The sequence below is a fragment of the Vulpes vulpes genome, chromosome 1 (genome assembly GCF_048418805.1).
Source record: "Vulpes vulpes isolate BD-2025 chromosome 1, VulVul3, whole genome shotgun sequence".
Lineage (NCBI taxonomy): Eukaryota > Metazoa > Chordata > Mammalia > Carnivora > Canidae > Vulpes > Vulpes vulpes.
The window spans coordinates 151,667,089-151,690,087 of record NC_132780.1 but is presented as its reverse complement, the minus strand read 5'-3'; the positions used below and the strand labels follow the sequence as shown (position 1 = coordinate 151,690,087).

At 35.2% G+C, this 22,999-nt stretch overlaps 1 protein-coding gene across 7 annotated transcripts in view; it reads left to right on the top strand.

The window, feature by feature from the left end:
* HMGCLL1 (3-hydroxy-3-methylglutaryl-CoA lyase like 1) overlaps positions 1–22,999 on the top strand; it is a 195,317-nt gene that overhangs the window by 45,237 nt on the left and 127,081 nt on the right. For 4 of the 7 annotated variants that reach the window (XM_072734407.1, XM_025991078.2, XM_025991080.2 and 1 more), the window contains 2 exons: positions 1,990–2,070; positions 2,296–2,403. In XM_072734407.1, coding sequence (XP_072590508.1) covers positions 1,990–2,070; positions 2,296–2,403 — 189 coding nt within the window. The remainder of the gene's footprint in view (positions 1–1,989; positions 2,071–2,295; positions 2,404–22,999) is intronic. The other 3 variants (XM_072734421.1, XM_072734417.1, XM_072734427.1) reach the window with 1 other exon arrangement.

Genomic DNA, 22,999 nt, shown 5'->3' with positions numbered 1-22,999 from the left:
CCCTGCCTCCAGTTCATGTCTCTCTCATTCCCCTTCAATGATTGGGACTCTGCCTCCAGATGTTTTCTCCAGCACTCATATCTAGCTTCTGCCTAACACTTTGAGACGGCTGAATTTGGTTGCAGTTCACACTTTAGTTTTTCTAGTTTATTTCTACAACAGTGTTGCAGAGGAGGGTTTTAAATTCTTTAATTGAATTCAGCATATTGTTATACCTTAAAAAAACACTGTGTTCTTTGTGTACTTAAAACATTGCTGTTGAATAAGGAAGTGGTCTTCCTCCATGAATGCTCCAAGCCAATTGCTGTTGCAAGTGTAGTTTCAAGAAGCAATCAGCGATAATGAAAAAACATGGTTTAAGATTGGCCAGTTGTGTCTTTGTTTCTGCAGTCCCAGGACTAGAGTTAATAGGAAAGAAGAGTGAACCTTCATTTACTCTACCCTCCCATGCCATCTCTGTCATTTAGTGCCTGGTTGAAACCATGGCTTCTGTAGATGAGATGGTTTCTTGATTGCCATCCCAAACTGAGTTTAAAGCCAGGGAACCCCAGACTGCTTCTTAATCCTGCACCCTTCCAGCTGCACGGATTACAACCTACTAAGAAGATGTAGAGATGAGAATTATTTTCCTTTTTGGTTAATTTTTGCTTGTTGCCCAATTTCATGGTAGTGCTGAGGTTGGTGTGTAAACATTGTAGCAGGGATCATCCTGGTTCTTTTCTTGAGTTAGCACTGAATGCCAATAAAACCTCATATTGCCTATAGACCCTAAAAGGGCCAGGGAGCATTTTTCTGTGTCATAGAAACAGACTGTGTCCTGCATCCAAACCATCCACTTCCCCAGTATTTGTTGATGTTTGCTACAAGGAGAGAGTGAGACAATACACATTGGTTAGCCCACATTCATCATCCCCGTAGAAAGGCAAGATGAGAACAGCTCTGAAGTACAGGTCCTGCTGATTTTGATTGAGATTATTCTAATTTTAACTGCAATACAGTGTTTAGAAAGGCTATTCTTATTTTTCCTGTTTTAAACTAATGTCTTTCTAAATATGACATGTCCATAGTTCTTGGTTTAGAGCCAGAGGTTCCAGAGTCCAAACCTTCTGCTGTTCCAGATTTTAGCAAAAGATAGAGTATTAACACTGGGCTGACAGCTAGGTGTTCCCAGTGGAATATTGAGGGTTTCAGTCCCAATGGAGGGGATGTGTCCTTCAGTAAGCTGTGTCTAGGTGCTGATTGTGCTGTGTGACACAAAATAAATAGTATATCTTTTTCTCCAGCCTCAGCTGTTTGGGCACAGGCCAGAAAACCAAAGTCACATTACTCAAGTTCAGGGTATAGAGTGTGGCATCTTTATCATGACTGTGCTCAGTAGAAGTCTGTTAATACAAAGATGTAATTTTATTTTTATTTTTTAAGATTTATTTAGTTAGAGTGAGAGAGTGAAAGAAAGAAAGAAAGCAAGTGAGCATAAGCAAGAGAGGCAGAGGGAGAGAGATTGCCAAGCAGACTCTGTGCTGAGCATGGAGCCAAATGCAGGGCTTGATCTCAAGACCTGAGATCATGACCTGAGCCAAAATCAAGAGTAGGACACTAACTGACTGAGCCACCCAAGTGCCCCAAAAGATATAATTTTTAAATGAATTATAACAATAGCAAATTTGCCATCACATGTACAGTTACTCAACAAGTTTTCACTTTAGGTCATACATGGTACCTTTCCCATAGTTATGGTTTTAAAATTAATCTTTTGAATTTTAATCATAATTAGATTAAATATCATTAAACTAGAAGAAAAAATGACATCATGTTGCCAGTAATATAAACTTAGTATTTGAATTATAGCATTGTATTGATTTCTTACCATTTTAGCTTTCTGGGGTGAGAAATTTACTTAACAAAGTGTAAATGTTTGACTTTTTAAATAATCAAGTTTGATGTTCTAATAGCTAACCTGTTTTTCTTGCCTTGTATTTTCCATTTCAGGAAACATCTCAGTTATCTGGACTCCCTGAGTATGTTAAAATAGTAGAAGTTGGACCTAGGGATGGATTACAGAATGAAAAGGTAGTTTGATATTAGTTTTATATAGTTTATTTTGAATGGTAAATCAAAATATTTATTAATATCCTAAAGACTTATATGGGTTTCATGGTTTACATGATTGTTCTCAATTGGTATTAAATTCATGCGTCTTAAATACGATTTGCTTTTGTTGAGAAGTAATTTTCTACTTATGTTCAACGGACTCTATATAAATTACTTATAAAATAATGTTTAATGCTTTCATAGGTTATAGTTCCTACAGATATAAAAATTGAATTTATCAATCAACTTTCCCAAACTGGCTTGTCTGTAATAGAAGTGACCAGCTTTGTGTCCTCCAAATGGGTCCCACAGGTATGTAAATCCATAATTCCCTCACTGAATATTTAATTCAACTTTTCCAAGGTTTAGTGAATGCTCTGATATAAATTGTGATATTAACCTGATATAATTACTAATTTACTATCTTTTTACAAAACATTAGCCCATGCATTGAGACATGATTAAAGAAAAATCCCTATCATGAAATATCTTCTATCTATTAAGTTTTAAAAAGTTTTTTGGAACTCTGTCCTAAGCCTGAGTATATGGTTCGATATATTGAGTCAATAAGTCACTTAAATAGCAATTTAGGAGCATTCCATCCATTTATTATTTTACTGACTTGATGAATAATCTGAATATCTTCAGGTGCTTTAGCTTTTTTGTCTTAGAATTAAGTATTGATAAGTGGCCTGATGATTCCTTCCCCATGTAATCTCATATTAATCAGAAATGTAGATATGAAAAAAAAGAAATATAGATATGTACTCTTTGCCCTTTTAAGGGGGTGAGCAGGGAGGAGCTAAAAAAGAGCTTTCTTTTTTTTTCTTAAAGATTTTATTTATTTATTCATGAGAGACACACACAGAGAGAGAGAGAGAGAGAGAGAGAGAGAGAGAGGCAGAGAGAGAAGCAGGCTCCATGCAGGGAGCTCAATGTGGGACTCAATCCTGAGACTCCAGGATCATGCCCTAGGCCAAAGATAGGCACCCAACTGCTGAGCCACCCAGGAGTCCCAAAGAGAGACAATCTTAAGCAGGCTTTACACTCAGCATGGGGCCTGACACAGTGCTTGATCTCATGACCCTGTGATCCAAAACCAAGAGTCAGATGCTTCACTGATTACTTTCTCATCTCATTCCCTTGGTTCTATTATTCTCTAAAATCCTCCTTCATTTACTTTCCCAATTGCTTTTTGTCTATCATTTCCCTACAAATTTAGGGTTCCCCTAAGATTCTGCCCTCAGTAATTTTCTCTGACTATGCTCTCTTCTTTGTGTGTCTTTCCACTAGCACTAGTCACTTTAAAAGGATGACAACTCTATATTTCTGGTCCTGCTTTTTCTGATAAGCTTCAGCTAGATGTGCCACCAGTACCTCAAACTCAATTGAGTCAAAATCAAACTTCTTTCTGACCATCCTGCTTTATGTAAATAGCTCGTTAGTTCTCTATGGAGTCCTGGACCTCAATACTCAAAAGTCTCTCTTTCATATCCAGTCAGTTACACAAAAATTATTTTTCCTTAGCATAGCCTATATTTCTCTCTTGGTAACATTAGTAATCCACGCTCTTATTAACCAATTATTATGGTAGTCACTTAAGTGATATTTGTAAGCATTATTTCTCCTTCCCTTATATTACTTCTAAAATCTTCTAAGTTCTTTATTTTTATTATTTTTAAAAGATTTTATTTATTTATTTATTTATTTATTTATTTATTTATTTATTTATTTGAGAGAAAGAGAAAGAGCCAGCCCAAGTGGAAGAAGGGGCAGAGGTAGAGGGGGTGAAGTAGATTTCCTGCTGAGCACAGTGCCCAATGCCAGTCTTGATCCCAGGACCTTGAAATCACGACCTGAGCCAAAGGCAGGTGCTTAACTGACTGAGCCACCCAGGCACCCCTCTAAGTTCTTTAGAGATTCCTTTCTCCCCATTAAAAAAAGTCTGCAAACTAGTCTGGTATTTCAGGTCCTCTATACCTTAGCCCTTTTCTTTTCCTGCCTTAACTCTATTTCTCTACTTCATTTTGCTGAATGGTCTGCCAAACCAAATTGCCTCTTCTTCCCTAATTATAAGTCCTGCCTCTGTATCTAAATAGCACCTTATCTAAACTTACTTATGTATATCTCAATTGCTACACTGCTCTGTCAAAATAAGATGATGCAAAAAGGCTTAGAACAATAAAGCCTTTTTAATTGCAAGACCTTAGAAGCACCAGAAGCCACAACAGAATTAACAGTAATGCATCACTTTTCACAGAGGCAGTTTTCAAATATCAACGTTACTTTTATTATTTTTTTTAAAATATTTTTTCTTTATTTATTTATGATAGTTACACACACACAGAGAGAGAGAGAGTCAGAGACACAGGCAGAGGGAGAAGCAGGCTCCATGCACCGGGAGCCCGATGTGGGATTCGATCCCGGGTCTCCAGGATCACGCCCTGGGCCAAAGGCAGGCGCCAAACCACTGCGCCACCCAGGGATCCCACTTTTATTTTTTCAAAAACAAAAATGTAACTTTTCTTCATCTCAGTTGTCACTGTTTATAATCATATATGTTTTGGTAAACATCTCTTAAATTACCTGCTTCCTTGACTGTAAGAATGATGGAGGTAGCATCCGTGTCTGTCTTGTTCATCACTGTGCCCCTCACTTAGTGTCTAGTAAGTAGGTGCTTAATAAGTTATTGTGAAATGAATAATGAACAAATCAGCCTGAAATAATAATAATGCATACCTTCAGTTTTGGGGGATGGACAACTGACTCTTTTGTTCATATATTTGGTCCTGTGTAATGAAGGCCACAAATCTTTTCCTTAGGAAGGCACAGATAGCCTTATGAGACCGGACATATTTCCTTGATAGTACCATTTTATAAAATGGCTACCCATTGTTATTTTATTAGCCGTCATTAATTTTAAAGGAATGTGAGACCCTTTTTATCATATTTAAGTCTTCATGAAATTGCTTCTATTTGATTCATTTAGTGCTCATTTCAAAAATTTGATTACTGTTGGAGAGAAACTGGAAAGGTAGGTATAACTTGAGGGTAACGGCAGGAAAAAGGAGAGGTCTTGGTCATATTAATTGATGATTAATAAAAGTTGTATTTCAGATATTATATTTTACTAGATCCTCTTCAAGATATTTTTATTTTCCAATGTTTTTGTAAAGCTTCCTACAAAATATTCTTCTTTGCTAAAATGATGCCCCTTGTCACATTCTATTACACAACACTGGAAATTATTTGATAGATTATTCTTGAAACTAATCTAGGACATATTCAATGACATTTAGAAAGATGAGGCTGGAACCCTCCCTGGAGGGCCATACTTCCTGTTTCTAGTTAAGAGAAGAGATGGTTAAAGCAAAAGGGAAGGCAGTCCCTCTGTATGCAATAATAGGAAAATGCTTTCTGGCCTCACGTTAAGTAGATATGTAATGAGACAATAAAGTAAGATGATTTATTCTGGGCCTGGTATGGAGGTGAATTCAGGACTTAACCTATTGAGATTTAATGAACTCTTCCTAGACTCAAAGTATTATTGAATAAATGATGGAATTCCCCACGTAGCTCCTGAGGACAGCTGTGGTGAGGTGGAAATACCTTTGGTACTATGTTTCTGTCTACATTCTGCCCTGAACTTGAGTAAGTGATTTAACCACCTTGAACCTTGGAAGTCCCAGCAGTGCTGCCTATAGCATGAGGATGTTTAGGGCAATAAGGCCCATGAACAGATCCCTGCATGTGAATGCCCAGAGTACAGAGCACCTGACCCCAGACTAGTACCCCATAGTGTTATCTGAGTGAATGCTTAACCAGTAGATAGGCTGACTGACTGACCCTGGACTCCATACAAGTAACTTCCTTCTTTATCAGGGAAAGCCTTTTTCTTAAAGGCTTTTTCTTAAAATGTGTTTAAATATTGGATCAGGTAGGCCCAATCTGAATAATTGAAGATACTTATCCTTCAAATACTGGAGAATATGTTACATACTTTTACTTTTCATGTGGTTATATGCATTCCAAACAAACAAAAAGTGTTTTAAATAAGTCACAAATCTATAAAAAAAAAAAAAAAAAAAGGCGGTGTGCCTGAATCAAAGATAATATCAGATTGATTCTTCCAAAGTTGTACCAGTCACTTACTACATAACATATCAAGGGATTTTTCAAAGGACAATATTGAGAATATCCCATTTTTGCAATTTGAATTTCCATAGTTGTGTTTGTGTTGTAGATTTCACTGAGATTGCCTGAGCAGAGCAGTTTTTATTGTTGTGGTTAGAGATTATCTCATCATGTAATTCTGCTTTCATTTTTTTTTATGCTCATAAAATGTTACATCAGCAGAACTAATTCATAATGTTAATTTCTCTTTTGAAATTTTACATCATAATAACTCATTTTTGAATAAAATGTCATGACATCAGACTACTCTAATGTCTGAAATGTGACAGAACAAGTTTAGTGAAACAGCTTACATGTGATTGAAGTAATTTCTACTTGTTTTAAAGACTGTGAGTTTGGCTCTAAATCAGTCTTCTATTAATTCTTTGCGTTTTCTTCCATTTCTTTCCCTTAAACATAGGTCATGGGAATAGTCTTCTAGTTTATGTTTAGATTGCTGCTTGTTCACTTATTCTTTTTTTAGCATTTTAAAGCGTTTTTACAGTTGCCTCCCACTGTTTTGTTTGGCAGCAGCTTTCTAAAGCAGCTAAAAGAAAAGTTCCACAGTAGCAGGGTGCCATATAAAACAGGATCCCACTCCTATAATCTAAATGGCCAGAGATGATAAAATACCTGCCATTAATAAAAACATGTTCTTTACAACTTATCTGGAAAAAAGATTTCCTAAGAGTGACATATAATATACGAACATTTGAAATGAATCCAGATAGCCCCTTACTTTCTATGGAATGAACAATAACAGCAGAAAGAAAACATGTTTATAGAGATAGATAGACCTACTGCAATTTTGGAATGTGGCTCTTAGTACTAAGCTATTTATTTTTTTAAAGAAATTTTTAAAATTTTGTTTATTTTTTCATGAGGGGCAGAGACTTAGGCAGAGGGAGAAGCAGGCTCCTTATAGGGAGCCCGATGTGGGACTTGATCCCCAGATCCGGGATTATGCCCTGAGCCAAAGGCAGATGCTCAACAGCTGAACCTCCCAGGCGCTCTTAGTACTAAGCTATTTAAATTATTATAAATACAATAATTTCCAAAAGTGAACTAGCATTTTACATTCATCATATTTACCGATTTGGTTTTAAACATTTTCATTCACATGAGTGATTAAAGTGAACATCAATCACTTACTGAAAAATAAGACTACATTAACCTATACACAGCACTGTATGTCTATATAGGTCATATGCAAAGTCTCAGCAAATGTTTCCTTTTAAGTTAATTTTTAACTGTTGAAACCAGTGGGTACCAAGTCATGACACAGAAATAGATTTCCTATGTAATAGTAGAAAGAAGTATACAGAAAAGACTATAACACTCACAAATCAGTTGAACAATTAAAAATATTGCCAAAGTGCAACGTGAGCAGTAAGGAATATATAAACTTTTCCCTGCCCTCCTTTTATTGTGTAATAGAAGCCTTTTTTAGTAATGAAAACAGTTATTGGATTGAAGTTTCAAATTCAAATTTACATTGATGAGATGCAGGAGGCTGTAGCTTCTGAGTGTCCTCCTGCTTCTCTTTCTAGCTCTGTTCTTGTTAAAAGGATGAGTGTGTGTGGAGAAGAAGCAAGGAAGAGTGTAAGTTAGCAGAGATGTCCAGTATGTAAGTGAGAGTGTGTGTGTGCGCGTGCACACACGCATATGTGCACATGCCTGTGTGTGCATGTGACAGAGAGAGAGGGAGAGAAAGAGGTTGAGAGAGCATATGCCCACACACAGAGAACACCCAAATTATTTTGTTTATGAGGCAAGATAACTGACGGTAATTTCATTATCTGGGAAGTGATCCCGTGAAAGTCTCATTCATTATATCCCAGATGAATTGGCTCCTCCTATCTCCCCAAAAAGGATGCAGGAGAAATTTACCAAGATCACAGTTCCTGTTTCATGACAACAGGAGTCCTTTTACCCCTGGCTAGTTGGGGAGGAACAGCTGAATGAGGATCAGAATTTAACCCTGACTCTCTACAATGGAGTTTGCCTTAGTGTGCTCAATGCTCAATTCTCTGTTTAGGACACTTTTTTCTGCTACACACTAAGGTTGACTTTCAATTAATTGAAAATTAATTGCCCTCCTACTCCATACCTTTAGGCCTTCCATATACCATTTCTAAAGCAGAGATGTGTCTGTGTTAATTATCATAGTCAGCATTAGGTACCAGCCAATTGGGATCAATAGACTAGTCACTGGTGATGCCTCCACTTCCTTTTCATATCTCCTGAATTGGTAGTCCAGTTGTACACACTAGTGCTGCTTCCTTATAAAAAGGATTCTATCAAAGTTTTTGTTTGTTTTTGAGAGAGAAAGATAGTGTACACACACATGGGGGGAGGGCAGAGGGATAGACTCCTAAGCAGGCTCCTCCCTCAGCCCAAAGCCCCCACAGAGCTCCATCCCACAACTCTGAAACCTCCAACCCCAGCTGAAATCAGGAGTTCCCACATCTAACCTACTGGGCCATTCATATGTCCCCAGAGAAGTTGAAAGTTCCATTTTTTTAAAAAAGTAATAGTTTCTAACTCTACTAGACCTTTTTTTCCCCCAACTTATTTGAGCATATTGAATTTCTTACATGTCAAATAATAATTGCTCAATATTTGTTCAATATATGATCTCAGAAAAGAGATAGACACAAAGTTCTTTAGTAGATGAGCCCTGATAATTATTCAAAGTAAATGGGGATAAAATTATGAAAGCCATATCAACATAGATAAAATATGTTACCTCTTCATGAGAATAAAAAGCAAGCATATAATATTTTCTACCTCATTTTTTTCCTCATCATATAATGAAATAAGCCACAGCCTCTTCAGATTGTTTCAGTATGTCCAGTGTTTTTTCATTGATTGTGTAACATGTGGCTAATATTCTATATGTATGTGCATATGTGTATTCACATATGTGAACCGGCAGTTGCCATATGCCCCTGAAAGCTAGTAAAATGAATGGTTCTTTTGATTATCTGCATAACAAATAATCCCCAAATTCAGTCTCCTGAAACAGTAATAACCATTGCTTTTGCTTATGGTTTCTCTCAAGATTTTTGACATGGCTCAGTGGGGCACTTCTGGCTAGAGGTGGCTAGAGGTTTTCCAGAAATGGTGGTCAGAGCTGAAATAGCAGCCACTGTGAGGCTGGGGCAGGTGAGGACTGGTTGGATACCTCTTTTTCCATGTGTTCTTAGAACTTCCCTATGCGTTCTCTCTGTATAGGCTATTTTGGATTTCTTTATAGTATGGCAGCCTAAGACATTTAAAATGGTGGCTTAGAGTTGCAAAGGTGAGTGCTCCAAGAGGCAGGCAAAAATGGTGTGCCTTTTATAACCAAGTCTTATACATTTTATGGTATTATTTTTCCATAATATATTAGCTGAGGTAACTACAAAGCCATCCAGTTTCAAAGAGAAGAGATAGATATCCCCTCTTGATTGAGGAGTGGTCTTCTAGAGGAGTATATGAGAGGGTAACTAACATTGGAGCTGTTTTTATAATCTGTGACACTTGTATTTTTAAAAATGATACAATAATTTAGTTTCTTGTTATTTCTTACTAATAACTAAAGAAGAAATATAGGTCATAGAAAAGCAGATTCTGCATTCTATAATTCCTAAATTCCAAAAAAGTAAATATTTTAGCACTGTTAGGACTGCTAACATTTACCTCACTCCTACCTACTCCCTTTATAAAATTGTTGCACTTCAAATGGGTTTCAGATTGGTATTTGAGTGGGAGAGGATTATTGCCTAGGCAAATAAGAGATGAAGGGGAAAAAGCTGCCTTCACAGCCCTCTTGACATCTTTTTCCTCCTCACCTCTGGTTAAGGCAGAAATGTTGTAGAAGCTGTTGAAACAGAGTCTTAGGCCTTTGTCTTCATAACCACTGCTACTCTGGAGTGAAGCCAGCTTTTCCCCATGTCTCATTTTCTAAACATGCACCCAAGTAAAAGAGGAGGCCTTGGGAGAAGACAATCATGTCCTGCTGGAAGATGGGGACAGAAAAATACAACAAAAAGCCAGAAAGCAAGAGGTAAAAGTTAGAGACTTGTAATTGGTCTCCATATCCCCAAATCCCTGCCATCCATCTGAAGATAGTGAGCACACACAGCTGCAGGAGCACACACACCTTCACTGTAGAATATATTATTTCTATATAACTAGAAGCTGTGCCTTCCATGTTTAGACCCGCTCAGTAGAATTGAACTTCTGGATTGACATGTTTTCAGATAGTCTCTTTTAACCTATCTGGCCTGTCCAATATGTATACATGGTTCAGTTCAATGTGTTATTTAGGTAATGTCTGCTTCCTTTTGAGAGAGTAAAGAGTGGGAAGTCCTTTTAAAAAAATGTAGCAAATAATGTATTCTAGAAATGGAAAGTAGCAATTAGATTTTTGTTGCTTTTTGTGAGCAGGAAACATCCTGCATCATTTTAAGCTACTGTATTAAAATATTTCTCTAGATTTGCAGCAAAACTTTTCTCCTTTTAAATAAGAGTAATCACATGTATTCATAATACTATATAGTAGGCTCTCTCTGCAATATGGTGGTGAGTTTGATTTATATACTATACAAGTTTTGCTTCTAAAATAGTGGGTATTACTTACTATAGCTTTACCAATAGTGATGATGTAAATTTTTTGCATTTCTCTGATTAAGGGGGAGAGCTTTGCTTAATCAATCTCTATGTTTTTAAGCAGTGATTAACCTGAACTAAAATATTTTGAAGTAGTTTTTAAAATATTGTACAGTTAGATCATCAGTACTGTTCTTACATGAGGCAAGCAAATTGTGTAAAGCACAGTCAAAATTTTCAAAGCATAAAGCAAATTTTTAAAACACTTTGTCTCAGAAAAGAACATGGAAATATAAAAATGGGTGTTTCAGTTATAATAGGGACACTACTGTTTTTTTTTTTCTTGTTGAACTGGCTTAAGGTTATACTTTGCAATAAAATTGGAAAAAATATGAGTTGCTAACATTGTACATATTACTCAGCGTTCAACACCAACTTATTCTGTAGCTAAGATGTAGTTTCACTACTGTATCCAAAGCAAAAGCAAACCTTATAGTTAAGAGCAATAATGTCAGCAATTCTACTGCTTAGATTTCCTTATTTTTTCATGCTGAAGGTATAATTCAATGTTTTTGGACTTTTTTTCCTCGTGAGGCCAAAAACTGTTACTATACTCAAAGATTTATTAAGCTCAGCATGTACTGATTTTATGATTACTTAATTTGATCAACTGCATTTTGACTAACAAATTGTTTTTTTTTTTGTTCTTATGTTTATAAAAGCAACCATAACCAAATGTTTAAATACTTTATCTCACCTTTATTCACTTATATTAAATTTATTGTATTTATCATATTTTCTCTAAGTTTTCCCATGAAAGAAACAGTTGTTCAAAGCCAATTTTTGTATCTGATTAAACCAATCTTAAAATCTGGTCTTGTGGAAGATCTATATGCATTAATGGTTGAAAGGTCTGGATATAATATAATTGTATAAAAGCTGAATAGAGGTACATTTTAGCAGAGGAAAGACTTGAGTCTGACTTTTTAATGCTCTTTTTTTTGCATTACTCTGATTAGTTTGTTGATCAACATGTCAGTTTTGTTTTAGTGTAAACTCATTCCATTGGTATGTCTTCTGACTAAACCACTTAAATGCCATCTGCTGTAAGAGAAGCAGAGTATGCCAAGGAACTAAATTTTTTTCAAAAATTGATGATCCCTGTACACTGAGCATGGAAAATGAAAATATTATACCAATAACTTTTAAATAGAATGATTGAAAAGACTTATTTTGTTAACATGTTTATAAAGAATTATGATTTCTAGTTAATTTTTTAAAAGTGAAGTTTCTTTTTGTCTAATTTTTAGGTGTACATGTGTGAACGTACACACACACACATATACACATGCTCTGATCTAAAATGCCTGGTTAAATTTTTGGAAAGCTTTTTAGGAGTAATAGGCAGTAACAGAGAAGTAGATAAGTATGAATAGTAAAGTTAACATTATATCCCCCAAATCACATCAAACAATAGATAAATTTTATATTTGAAAATGTACACACTGAGATATGTATGCTAGTGTTTCACTTCTTCCACATCTGATAAAATTAGAGGACTATAAAGTTGTATTTTCATATAGTATACCTCTCAATCAAAAGCATATTTTATAAATTATTGATTTTATTATGCTTTAAACATTTTTACCCAAATTCACTTACCTTGAATAGTCCATTTATAAAATTAAGTCTGATCATTATTACACTTTAGAAAAGAATGTTTTATGCCATCTATGAATTTTGGATATTTATTCATTGTTACCCATATAGAACACTATTGGAAGAATGCTGTTCATTTTATAAAGGTCTTGGACAACTTGTGGTTGGTGACTGCAAAGGTTATAGTTTTCATTGTTCTAGGTATTCACATTCATGTTTGCCTTTTAAACTGCATATTTAAGTACTTTTTGAAATACCGACATGTCAAATCTGGTTCATGCCAGTAACTTTAGAACACTAATACAACTTACTCCTAGCTTTCTTGTACTTCTGTGATTTGAGACACATTAATAAATTATAACACTACTCTTAGTTAAGATTGATGAATTTTGTATTGAATTCAGCTTATAGTATGTAGTAAGAAATGCATTTCTTAGTAACCCCCAAATAGTTTTAGTTTTCTCCAAGCTCTTAGCTTTTTATGACATTATTACATCTACTGTTTAGATGTAACATACATATTTTCTGATGGAATGTTAGAAAATCTGAGACCTGACTTTTACTCATTTATGATATGATTGGCAAAGTACGTTTTTATCCCTCTATGGCTTGGATCCTTTCCATTTATTCATTCAGCCATTCATTGCTTTTATTGTATCTATTAAAAACTGCAGTGAGATATTCATTGAGCTCAAAGCTCAGTGCATTCAAACACCATTGAATAATGGGTATTTGCTTACAATAACCATGATATTGACATAATGAGGCAATTGCAAAATGAAAATGGTTAGTGGGAATGAAATCACTAAAAACAAAACTTAGAGGCTTTAAAATCAAGTGAATATCTGTAAATTATTTACAATAATACAGAACCTGGTAACCAGAACACATTAAGCAGTTTGCCATTGGTCACTCTGTCCAATGTTTTAAAATTCTGCATTCTGTATTATTCACAAGAAAGAAATCTCCAGATCCACCTAATGGCCAAATCATTGTATCAACATCATACAACTTTCACAGTGATGGCATTGCTTGTCACAGTAATGAGACTGTTTTTGCTACAACCCATATTGCCAGTGAAATATGGCTTATCAATCTAGGCTTACCCTCTTATCAGTGTGACTATCCACTGTGCATGGAGGTGGCTTATAGAAAGAAGTGGAGGTAGAGAAGGAAACTCCATTTAGTTAGTATAGAATAAGTAAAATTAGATACAGAATTTTAAAAATGACTTCTTCCATGCATGGAAAAATAGCAATGTTGACATTGTTATTATCAAACACAAAGGCATGATATATGAGAGACAATACAGTTGAATGGAAAGAAAATTATATACTGAGAGCTTTGAGACATTTTGCTCCTACTTCAGAGGGACCATGTAGGGACCATGGTTGTTTTGACACAGGAAGACCAGGAGGGTGGTCACAAAGGCATTGACCTGAACAAAGAATAACTGATATGTATTTGTTATGTTTACCTTAAGACACAGGGAAACATTATTGAATATAATAGCTGGTCTTTCTATCTGAAACACAGGTCTTCCAGTCTAAAATATACAAATCCATTGGGCAGATACGGTTAATTTTATAGCTTAAAAATGAATATTTGTAGACATTAATGAATTATGATTAAAATGTCCTTCCTGAATTTGCATAAGCATAGGAGTCAGATGTTACTTGTTTTGGTCACTCTTGAGAAGCATATGTGTTCCATACAATACAGGGCAGTACAAAAGTCCTTAGAATACAAAGGTAATGTTGAATAAGGAAGTACAGGAAATTATACACCATACCAAATTAGTTTTAAGGCTTTTGGACTTAAGAAATTTTTTAAGTGTGGTGTCAGACCATTTTAGTAGTGTAGCCAAAGCAAGGTATTGAGTAGGGGGAAGAAAAAAAAAAGTAGATGTTCAATTTTCCAGAGATTTCCTGTGTTTATTATTATAAGACTGTGATTTATTAAAACTGTCTTAATTCTTCAAGCAGACCAAGATTTCCTGTGTGCTACTGAGGCTAAGATATATGGGGTTTGTGCAAAGAGTCTGTGAATGAGACAGGGTTATAGTACCCAGGCTACAATGCTATTCATAGTTGGGTAGAGCATTTTCACCCAGAATTGTCAAGAAGAGCTCTAGTTTCTCATTTTTTCTTATTACTGAAATTATGAAAGTATTACCTTTAAGAGGAGTTACTGCTCAAATTGAGTTTTGAGTTATAGTGTCTAAAACCACATTATTTACATTTTTATAGTAATCGATGGCATGTGTTGAAGAAATTGTACATTCTGTATTGAATACTTTTCTGCTATACTCCTGCATGTAGAAAGTAATACCATTGGTTATGTCTCATCTGGCTAGTGTAAATGGCAGGGAAATGCCTTCTGACATTTCCTGCTTATTTTGAACTTATGTAAATGTTGTCTTGGGTGATGCATGGTGGTGGTGGGGCAAACAAAAACCAAAAAGTACTTCAAAAATATATATTTTTAAGTGATTCAGCAGACTATATTATCAAGCAGGGAAATAATGAGGGTATAAGTCCATGAATTTAAGTGCATTTCCTGGCAGAATTTTACAATGGTTTATTAAGCAGATAATTTATAAACATAGACTCAGAAATATGGATGTATCAAGAATAAGACATTCCAAACTACTTTCTTGATAGATTTTTTTTTTCTGGAGTGGTAAGGAAAAGGAATACTATAGATGCCATGAATGTGTATTTCAGGAAGACCCTTAACTGTCTTAATATTGTTAAGAGCATAATAAGAAAATTCACCAAGATTCTAAATTTCCAAACTTCTGTTGTTTTTAATCCATGGAACTTTTTTCACCCTGGATAAGACATTATTTGGAACTTCAGTATGTGCTACAGTTAGAAAAACTACCTTAAAAATATTTGTATAGATCCCTCCAAGATCCTGGGAGGTGCTCTAACAATGTACTCACCTTGTCATATATTTCAGTGAAATTTACAAAAGTTAGATATTTTTGCATTGTTCTTAAAGAACCTTCCTCTCATATTGCAGTTGTTTTAGATCCACATAACCTGCATTTACCTCTGAATAAAAATAAAATGAATCTTCTTTATTAAAGCAGGGGTGAGAGTCTCAAATACACTGATTTCTCTTCCCTTTAATGGAAGCCAGCAAAAGCCTTTGTAACTGAGTCAGCTATGTTTCAATATTGTTGATGTCTAGCATCTCCTGAGAAGTTTTGAGACTACAGATTGCTAGGTGCTACAGGAGAACAGAACCAGAATCTGTACAGATGGGTGTAAGTAATCTGTATTTTTTTTTATGATACCTCAAATAGCTCTGATGATGAATCAAGTTGAGGAGACACTGGTTTAGAAAATGAAACCATGTGTCACTACCCAAATTATTTAGCTTGAAGATGGGATCTTTCTAAGGAGCTTCTCCCTTGAACATGACACATGAAATCTTCAGCAGGACTAACATAAAGATACAGACAATAGAAGATATAGGGAGTATGTTTATCAGAGGTATTAGAGAATGTGCTTTATAGTCAGATAGTCCCATCCAGACTCTCTCTCTGTCACTAGCTGGGTGATCTTCCTCATCTTTGATACCTCCAGTCATCTTCTACAGAAATTATCCGTCTCATTGGGGTTGTTAAAAATGTTTAAAGAGGTAATGTATGTAAGGAATTCAACACATACAGACCTAACATATAGACTGGCATAGAGCAAATGTTTGTTTTTATCATTATCACCATCACTAACAGTAAAATCTTAGAAGAATTAGTAGAGAAAAAAAAATCATGGTCCCAGATGGGTTGAATTAAAACAGAATAAAGGGCAAGGATGAGAAATTTCAGTTAACTTCAACAACCATTTATTAAATGCTTCTTTTATTCAAATTCTTCAAGGAGCTAATAATTTGGGGAGAGAGAGACACAAGACAGTATACAAAATATGATGAGAGCAATGTTAGGCACATACATAACTATGGAGATAATAGAGACATGTGAATCAAACTGGTGGTTGAGAATGTCTTAGGAGTTTTTGAGCTGAATATAGGATGAATTAAATGAACTTAGATGAAAAATGAAGAAATAATTTTCAGGCAGATGGAATGGTACATGCAAAGGATCAGAGATGCAAAGCAGCTTGATGTAGTATTGCAAACATTTTGCTATTCTCAAAACATCCAAGAGCTTAGCTACAAACTAGTCTCGAATCTCAACAGTGGGGGAAGGAGAATAGGGATCCATCCAAGGAATGAGTAATTGATATAATGCTGTCCTCCTAGGTATATTGTGTTTATGGGTGTCTGATATAAGATGATACCAGTTTGCTGGAGTCTAATAAGTTAGGGTGGTGTGATCTAACCACAGCACTCTGGACAATGGTGATGCTCATGCAGAGCAATAGAAAAATCTTATTCCATTGGGTCTATATGAGTTGAAGGAGAAACTTAATCTAAAACTTTTATTCTTCACTCCAGGATGGAGTTTCAGACTCTTCTAGACCATGCATATATACATTCAGAATGTCAAAATGATTAAGTCCTTCCAGTCTTCATTTGTGTATCATATAAAAGACTAAAAGGGACCTAATTTGTATCCTACTATAGGAGTTTGAAAAATCACTTTCCTTACCTCTCCAAGTGTCTTATACCCTACATGTGTTTTAGAGTATCTTGTTCTCTAAATGATTCTTTCTTTATGCTTCTTAGGTTCTGAATATCTCTATTTAGTCCCCTGATTCCATATCACAGTGGGTACCCAGCTTGTACCACCAAAGATCAAATATATGGGTGAGGGTAAGGGAAGAATCCATGTGACAATGACAGAGCTTTCTTTCAATGATGACGGGTCATAGAGAATGCTCTGACTCAACTTTTACTGTTTAGGATCTTTTTTTTTTTACTTCCGTGGAAGTTGTCAATGTTAATCGTGCTACCCAAAGAACCCATACTGTTATAGTCTCTTCTTCTTCTCCTCTTGGTAACTTAACTTCCTACTGATGCTTGTGAAGAGCTGTCAAGTTTAACTTTGTTGCCTCTGTCAAGGTCCCTCATCACAAACTTTTGAATAAGAATATGCAGTTTTCCAATGAGCTAACATTAGGCATGTATGGCTCGGTTGCCTTCCTCTTCAAGGATTGTATTTTTGGTAAGGTGCCATGTATGGTTTGATGCCTGAGGTGATTCAGTTTTGAGGGTAGTTGGCCAGCCCCTAGGTCTCATAACTCCAAATGAAGTAATAGTTGTACTGGTTGCTAACTGAAAATATTTGGACAGTTCAGTGTTATCTTTCTGTTGCTGAGATTTGGGAATCACTAGGGGACAGAAGCTAACCATGTCTAGGGAACTTCCAATTTTGAAGCTATCAGCTGGAGGACCCTCATTAAGAAGAGAGAGTGTACAAAGTTAAGTATAAAATTAGGTAGTAAAATTTATTAACAATTGATTTTGAAAGCGCAAAAAGGCTCATGAAATTTTAAAAGTTTCACGTATTGGGATCCCTGGGTGGCGCAGAGGTTTAGCGCCTGCCTTTGGCCCAGGGCGCGATCCTGGAGACCTGGGATTGAATCCCACGTCGGGCTCCCAGTGCATGGGGCCTGCTTCTCCCTCTGCCTATGTTTCTGCCTCTCTCTCTCTCTCTCTCTCTCTCTCTCTGTGTGTGTGACTATCATAAATAAATAAAAATAAAAATAAAGTTTCAAGTATCAAAGATACCTTGAAATTAAGGAAAAGTATTTTAAATATTAAGGGTCTGAGGTTCCATCATAATACTCTTTTTTATGGGAAGGAAACTTAACATGAGATCTACCTTCATAAAAAATTTTTCTGGGCACCATACAGTATCACTAAATATAGGTAGAATGTTGTACAACATATTGAGAACTTAGCCATCTTGCATAACTGAAACTGTACCCATTGAATAATGACTCCCCATTTCTCTCTTCCCCTCAGCCTCTCACAATCACCATTGTACTTTCTGCTTCTATGAGTTTGACTATATTATAGATACCTCCATATACATGGAATTATTCAGTATTTATCATTCTACATTTGGCTTCATTTAGCATAACGTACTCAAGGTTCATCTGTGTTGTTGCATTTGGCAGAATTTTCTTTAAGGCTGATGATGTTTTGTCCTAGGTTGATGCCACATTTTCTTATCCATTTGTTCAACAATGGAGATTTAGATTATTTCCACATTTTGAATATTGTGACTAATGCTGCTCTGACTTGGCAATGCAGATATCTGTTGGAGATTCTGATTTTAATTCTTATGCATAAATACCTAGAGGTAGGATAGCTAGAACATATGATATTTATATTTTTAATCTTTTGAAGAACTTCCACACTGTTTTCCATATGGCTGTGCCATTTTGCATTTCCACCAACAATAAATAAGAGTTCCATTTTCTCCACATCCTTGCTATTTTCTATATTTTTGATACTAGCCATACTAACAGGTATAAGGTAATATCTTATTGTGGTTTTGATTTGTGTTTCCTGATAATTAGTGATGCTGAGCATTTTTTTCACATCTTTTGGCCATTTGTATGTCTTCTTTGGAGATATGTCTATTCTTTGCCCATTTTTAATTAGGTGGTTATTTTTGCTATATGGTTGTCAGTATTCTTTATATACATTGAGTATTAACCTCTTATCTGATGTATGGTTTGTAAATATTTTCTTCCAATTTGTAGGTTGCCTTTTTCACTCTATTTGTTGTGCAGAGGCTTTTTTACTTTGGTGTAGTCTCACTTCTCTGTTTTTACTTTTTTTGGCTTTTTGGTGTCATATACAATAAGTCATTGCCAAAATCAGTGCTATGAACCTTTTTACTTGTCCCTGCCCCAGGGGTTTTACAGTTCCAGGTCTTAAATTTTAGTCCATTTTGGGTTCATTTTTCTGTACGCTCTAGGATCAGGATCCAATTTCATTCTTTTATATGTTGGTATCTAGTTTTTCTAGCACCATTTGTTGAAGAGAATGCTTTTTCTCCATTGTGTATTTTTGGTACCCATGTTAAAGATCAATTGAACATATATGTATCAGTTTATTTCTGAGCTTTCTATTCTGTTCCATTGGTGTATATGTCTGTCTTCATATTGTTTTAGTTACAGTAGCTTTGAAATATATTTTGAAATTAGGAAATGTATCCACCTTTATTCTTTCTCAAGATTAATTTGGCTATTTGGGCTTCCTTGTGATTTCATATGAATGTTAGGATTATTTTCCTATTTTGGTTAAAAATGCCATTGAGATTTTGATAGGGATTGCATGTTTAATTTAGAGATCACTTTGCATAGTGTGGACATTTACACAGTACAAAATTTTGGAATCCATGAACATGGGATGTCTTTCTGCTTGTTTCTAGCTTCTTTAATTTCCTTCATCAATGTTTTATTGTTTTCATGTACAATTCTTCCACCTCCTCGGTTAACTTAGTTCCTAAGTATATTATTATTTTTGATATTATTGTAAATGAGATTGTCTTAATTTCCTCTTCAGATGATTTGTTGTTAATGTATAGAAATGTAACTGATTTTTAAAACTTTTTTATTTAAATTCTATTTGGTTACATATAATGTATTACTGGCTTCAGGGGTAGGATTTAGTGATTCATTAGTTGCATATAACACCCAGTGCTCATTACATCAAGTGCCCTCCTTAATGCCCATGACCCATGACCCCATCCCCCACCCATCTCCACTCCAGCAACCCTCACTTTGTTTCCTAATGTTGAGTATCTTAGTATTTGCCTCCATCTCTGTTTTTATCTTATTTTATTTTTCCTTCTCTTCCTCTGTGTTCATCTGTTTTGTTTCTTAATTTCCACATATGGCTGAGACCATATGGTGTTTGTCTTTTTCTGACCGACTTATTTCACTTAGCCTAATACCCTCTAGTTCCATAGATCTTGTTGCGAATGGCAGGATTTCATTGTTTTGATGGCTAAGTAATATTTCACCCTATGTATATATCATATATTCTTTACCTATTCATCTGTCCATGGACTCTTTCCATATTTGGCCTATTGCAGACATTGCTGCTATAAACATTGGGGTGCATGTGACCCTTTGAATCACTGTATTTGTAGCCTTTGAGGAAATACTTACTAGTACAATTGCTGGGTTGTAGGGTAGTTCTATTTTTAACTTTTTTGAAGAACTTCCATTTTGTTTTCCACAGTGCCTGTACCAGTTAGCATTTCCACCAAAAAGGTAATAAAGTTCCCCTTTCTCCACATCCTTGCCAACATCTGCTGTTTTCTGAGTTAATTTTAGCCATTTTGACTGGTGTAAGGTTGTATCTCATTGTGGTTGTGATCTGTATTTCCCTGATGCTGAGTGATGTGGAGAATTTTTTCCTGTGTCTGTTGGCCATTTGAGTGTCTTCTTTGGAGAAATATCTGTTCATGTCTCCTGTCCATTCCTTGATTGAATTATCTGTTCTTTGGGCATTGAATTTGATAAGTTATTTTATAGATTTTGGATACTAGACCTTTATCTGGTAAGTCACTTCTAAATATCTTCTCCCGTTATGTAGGTGGTCTTTTAGTTTTGTTGACTGTTTCCTTTGCTTTGAAAAAGCTTTTTATCTTGATGAAGTCCCAGCAGTTTTTGCTTTTGTTTCTCTTGATTTTGGAGATGTGTCTAGGAAGAAGTTGCTGTAGCAGAGGTCAAAGATGTTGCTGCCTGTGTTCTTCTCTAGGATTTTAATGGATTTCTGCCACACAATTAGGTCTTTCATTCATTTTGAGTCTATTTTTGTATATGTTGGAAGAAAGTGGTCCAGTTTCATTCTCTGACATGTGGCTAATTTTCCCAACTCCATTTGTTGAAGATACTGTCTTTTTTTCCCCCCCCTATGGGGCATTCTTTCCTGCTTTGTCAAAGATTAGTTGACCATGGAGTTGAGGGTCCATTTCTGAGTTCTCCATTTGTTTCATTGATCTATGTGTCTGTTTTTGTGCAACTGATTTTTGTATCCTGCAAGTTTACTATTTTTTTTTTTTTAGTTCTAAGAGGTTTTTTATTTTTGTTTACATGGTGCCTTAGAATTCTCTACATTTAAGATCATGTCATCTGTAGGACCCCTGGGTGTCTTAGTCAGTTAAGCATCTTACTTGATTATTGGCTCAGGTCATAATCTTAGGGTCACAAAATTGAGCCCTGTGTTGGGCTCCACGCTCAGCACAGAATCTACTCAAAATTCTCCCTCTCCCTCTCTTTCTGCCCCTCATCCTTCTGTCTGTCTGTCTCTCAAATAAATAAATATATAAATATTTAAAAGATCATATCATCTGTGAACAGAGATAATTTTACTTCTTTCTTTCCTTTGCATGTGTTTAATTCTTTTTCTTGCCTAATTGCTTTGGTTAGGACTTCTAATTTTTGGCAACTAGAAATAGAAAGAGTGGGCATCCTGTTTATTCCTGATATCAGAGGAAAAGTTTTTCACTATTGAGTACAAGATAGCTGTGGGCTTTATGTATGGTCCTCATTATGTCAGGGTAATTTTACTCTATTCCTGAAGTCTTATTTGTTTGAGTATTTTTATCATGAAACAGTGTTTAATTTTGTCAAATGCTTTTTGATGAAGCTTTTTTTGGTCAATTTTTGACATATATTTAGATGATCATGTGGCTTTTATCCTTGGTTTTGTCACTGTAGTGTATCACACTAATTTCCTTGTGCCTGTTGAGTCTTTCTTGTATCCTAGGGATAAATACCATTCGGTCATGGTGTATGATTCTTTATATATTCTGGTTGGTTTGCTAGTATTTTGTGGAGGATTTTTTCCTCTGTATTCATTAGGAATATTGGCCTGTACTTTTCTTGTAGTGTCCTGTTAGTTTTGGTATCAGGGTCTTATAGACCAGCTCCTAATGCATCATCTTAAAAAATGAATTTGGAAGTATTCCCTCCTCTTTCATGTTTTGGAAGAATTGGAAGAAGGATTGACATTAAGACTTCTTAAATGTTTGGTTGAACTCATTTAGTCCTAGATTTTTCTTTGTTCAGTTTTAAATTACTGATTCAGTCTCATTGCTAGTTGTAGTCCTGTTTTGATTTTCCATTTCTTCCTTTTTTCTACATTTTCTAGTTCTTAATTAGCCTCTTTCATATAATAACACCTTATAATATTTTCTGTGAGAAGCTAGAAAGATGATTCAGTCTTTTGTGGTGTTAAGGTCTTGATTTTTTTTAAATGTATTTTTTGACAGGTTAGTAAAGTGTATTTCAGTATAATAATCCATTTTTGGTAATGTCTTATTACATCGTATCTAACACTTTGTGATGTGTAGCCTTATACACATATATTTCAGAAGAATTACTATAGTTTTGTGCTCTTCACAGTGAAGAATTTTGATAGATATTCTGTGATTTTTGTAAAAGATAAAAACTAAAATATGAATTATGTACTTATAATTTTATATACTGTATATTGAGTATATTTCTGATAAGAAAGGACTTCCACTTAATTTGACACT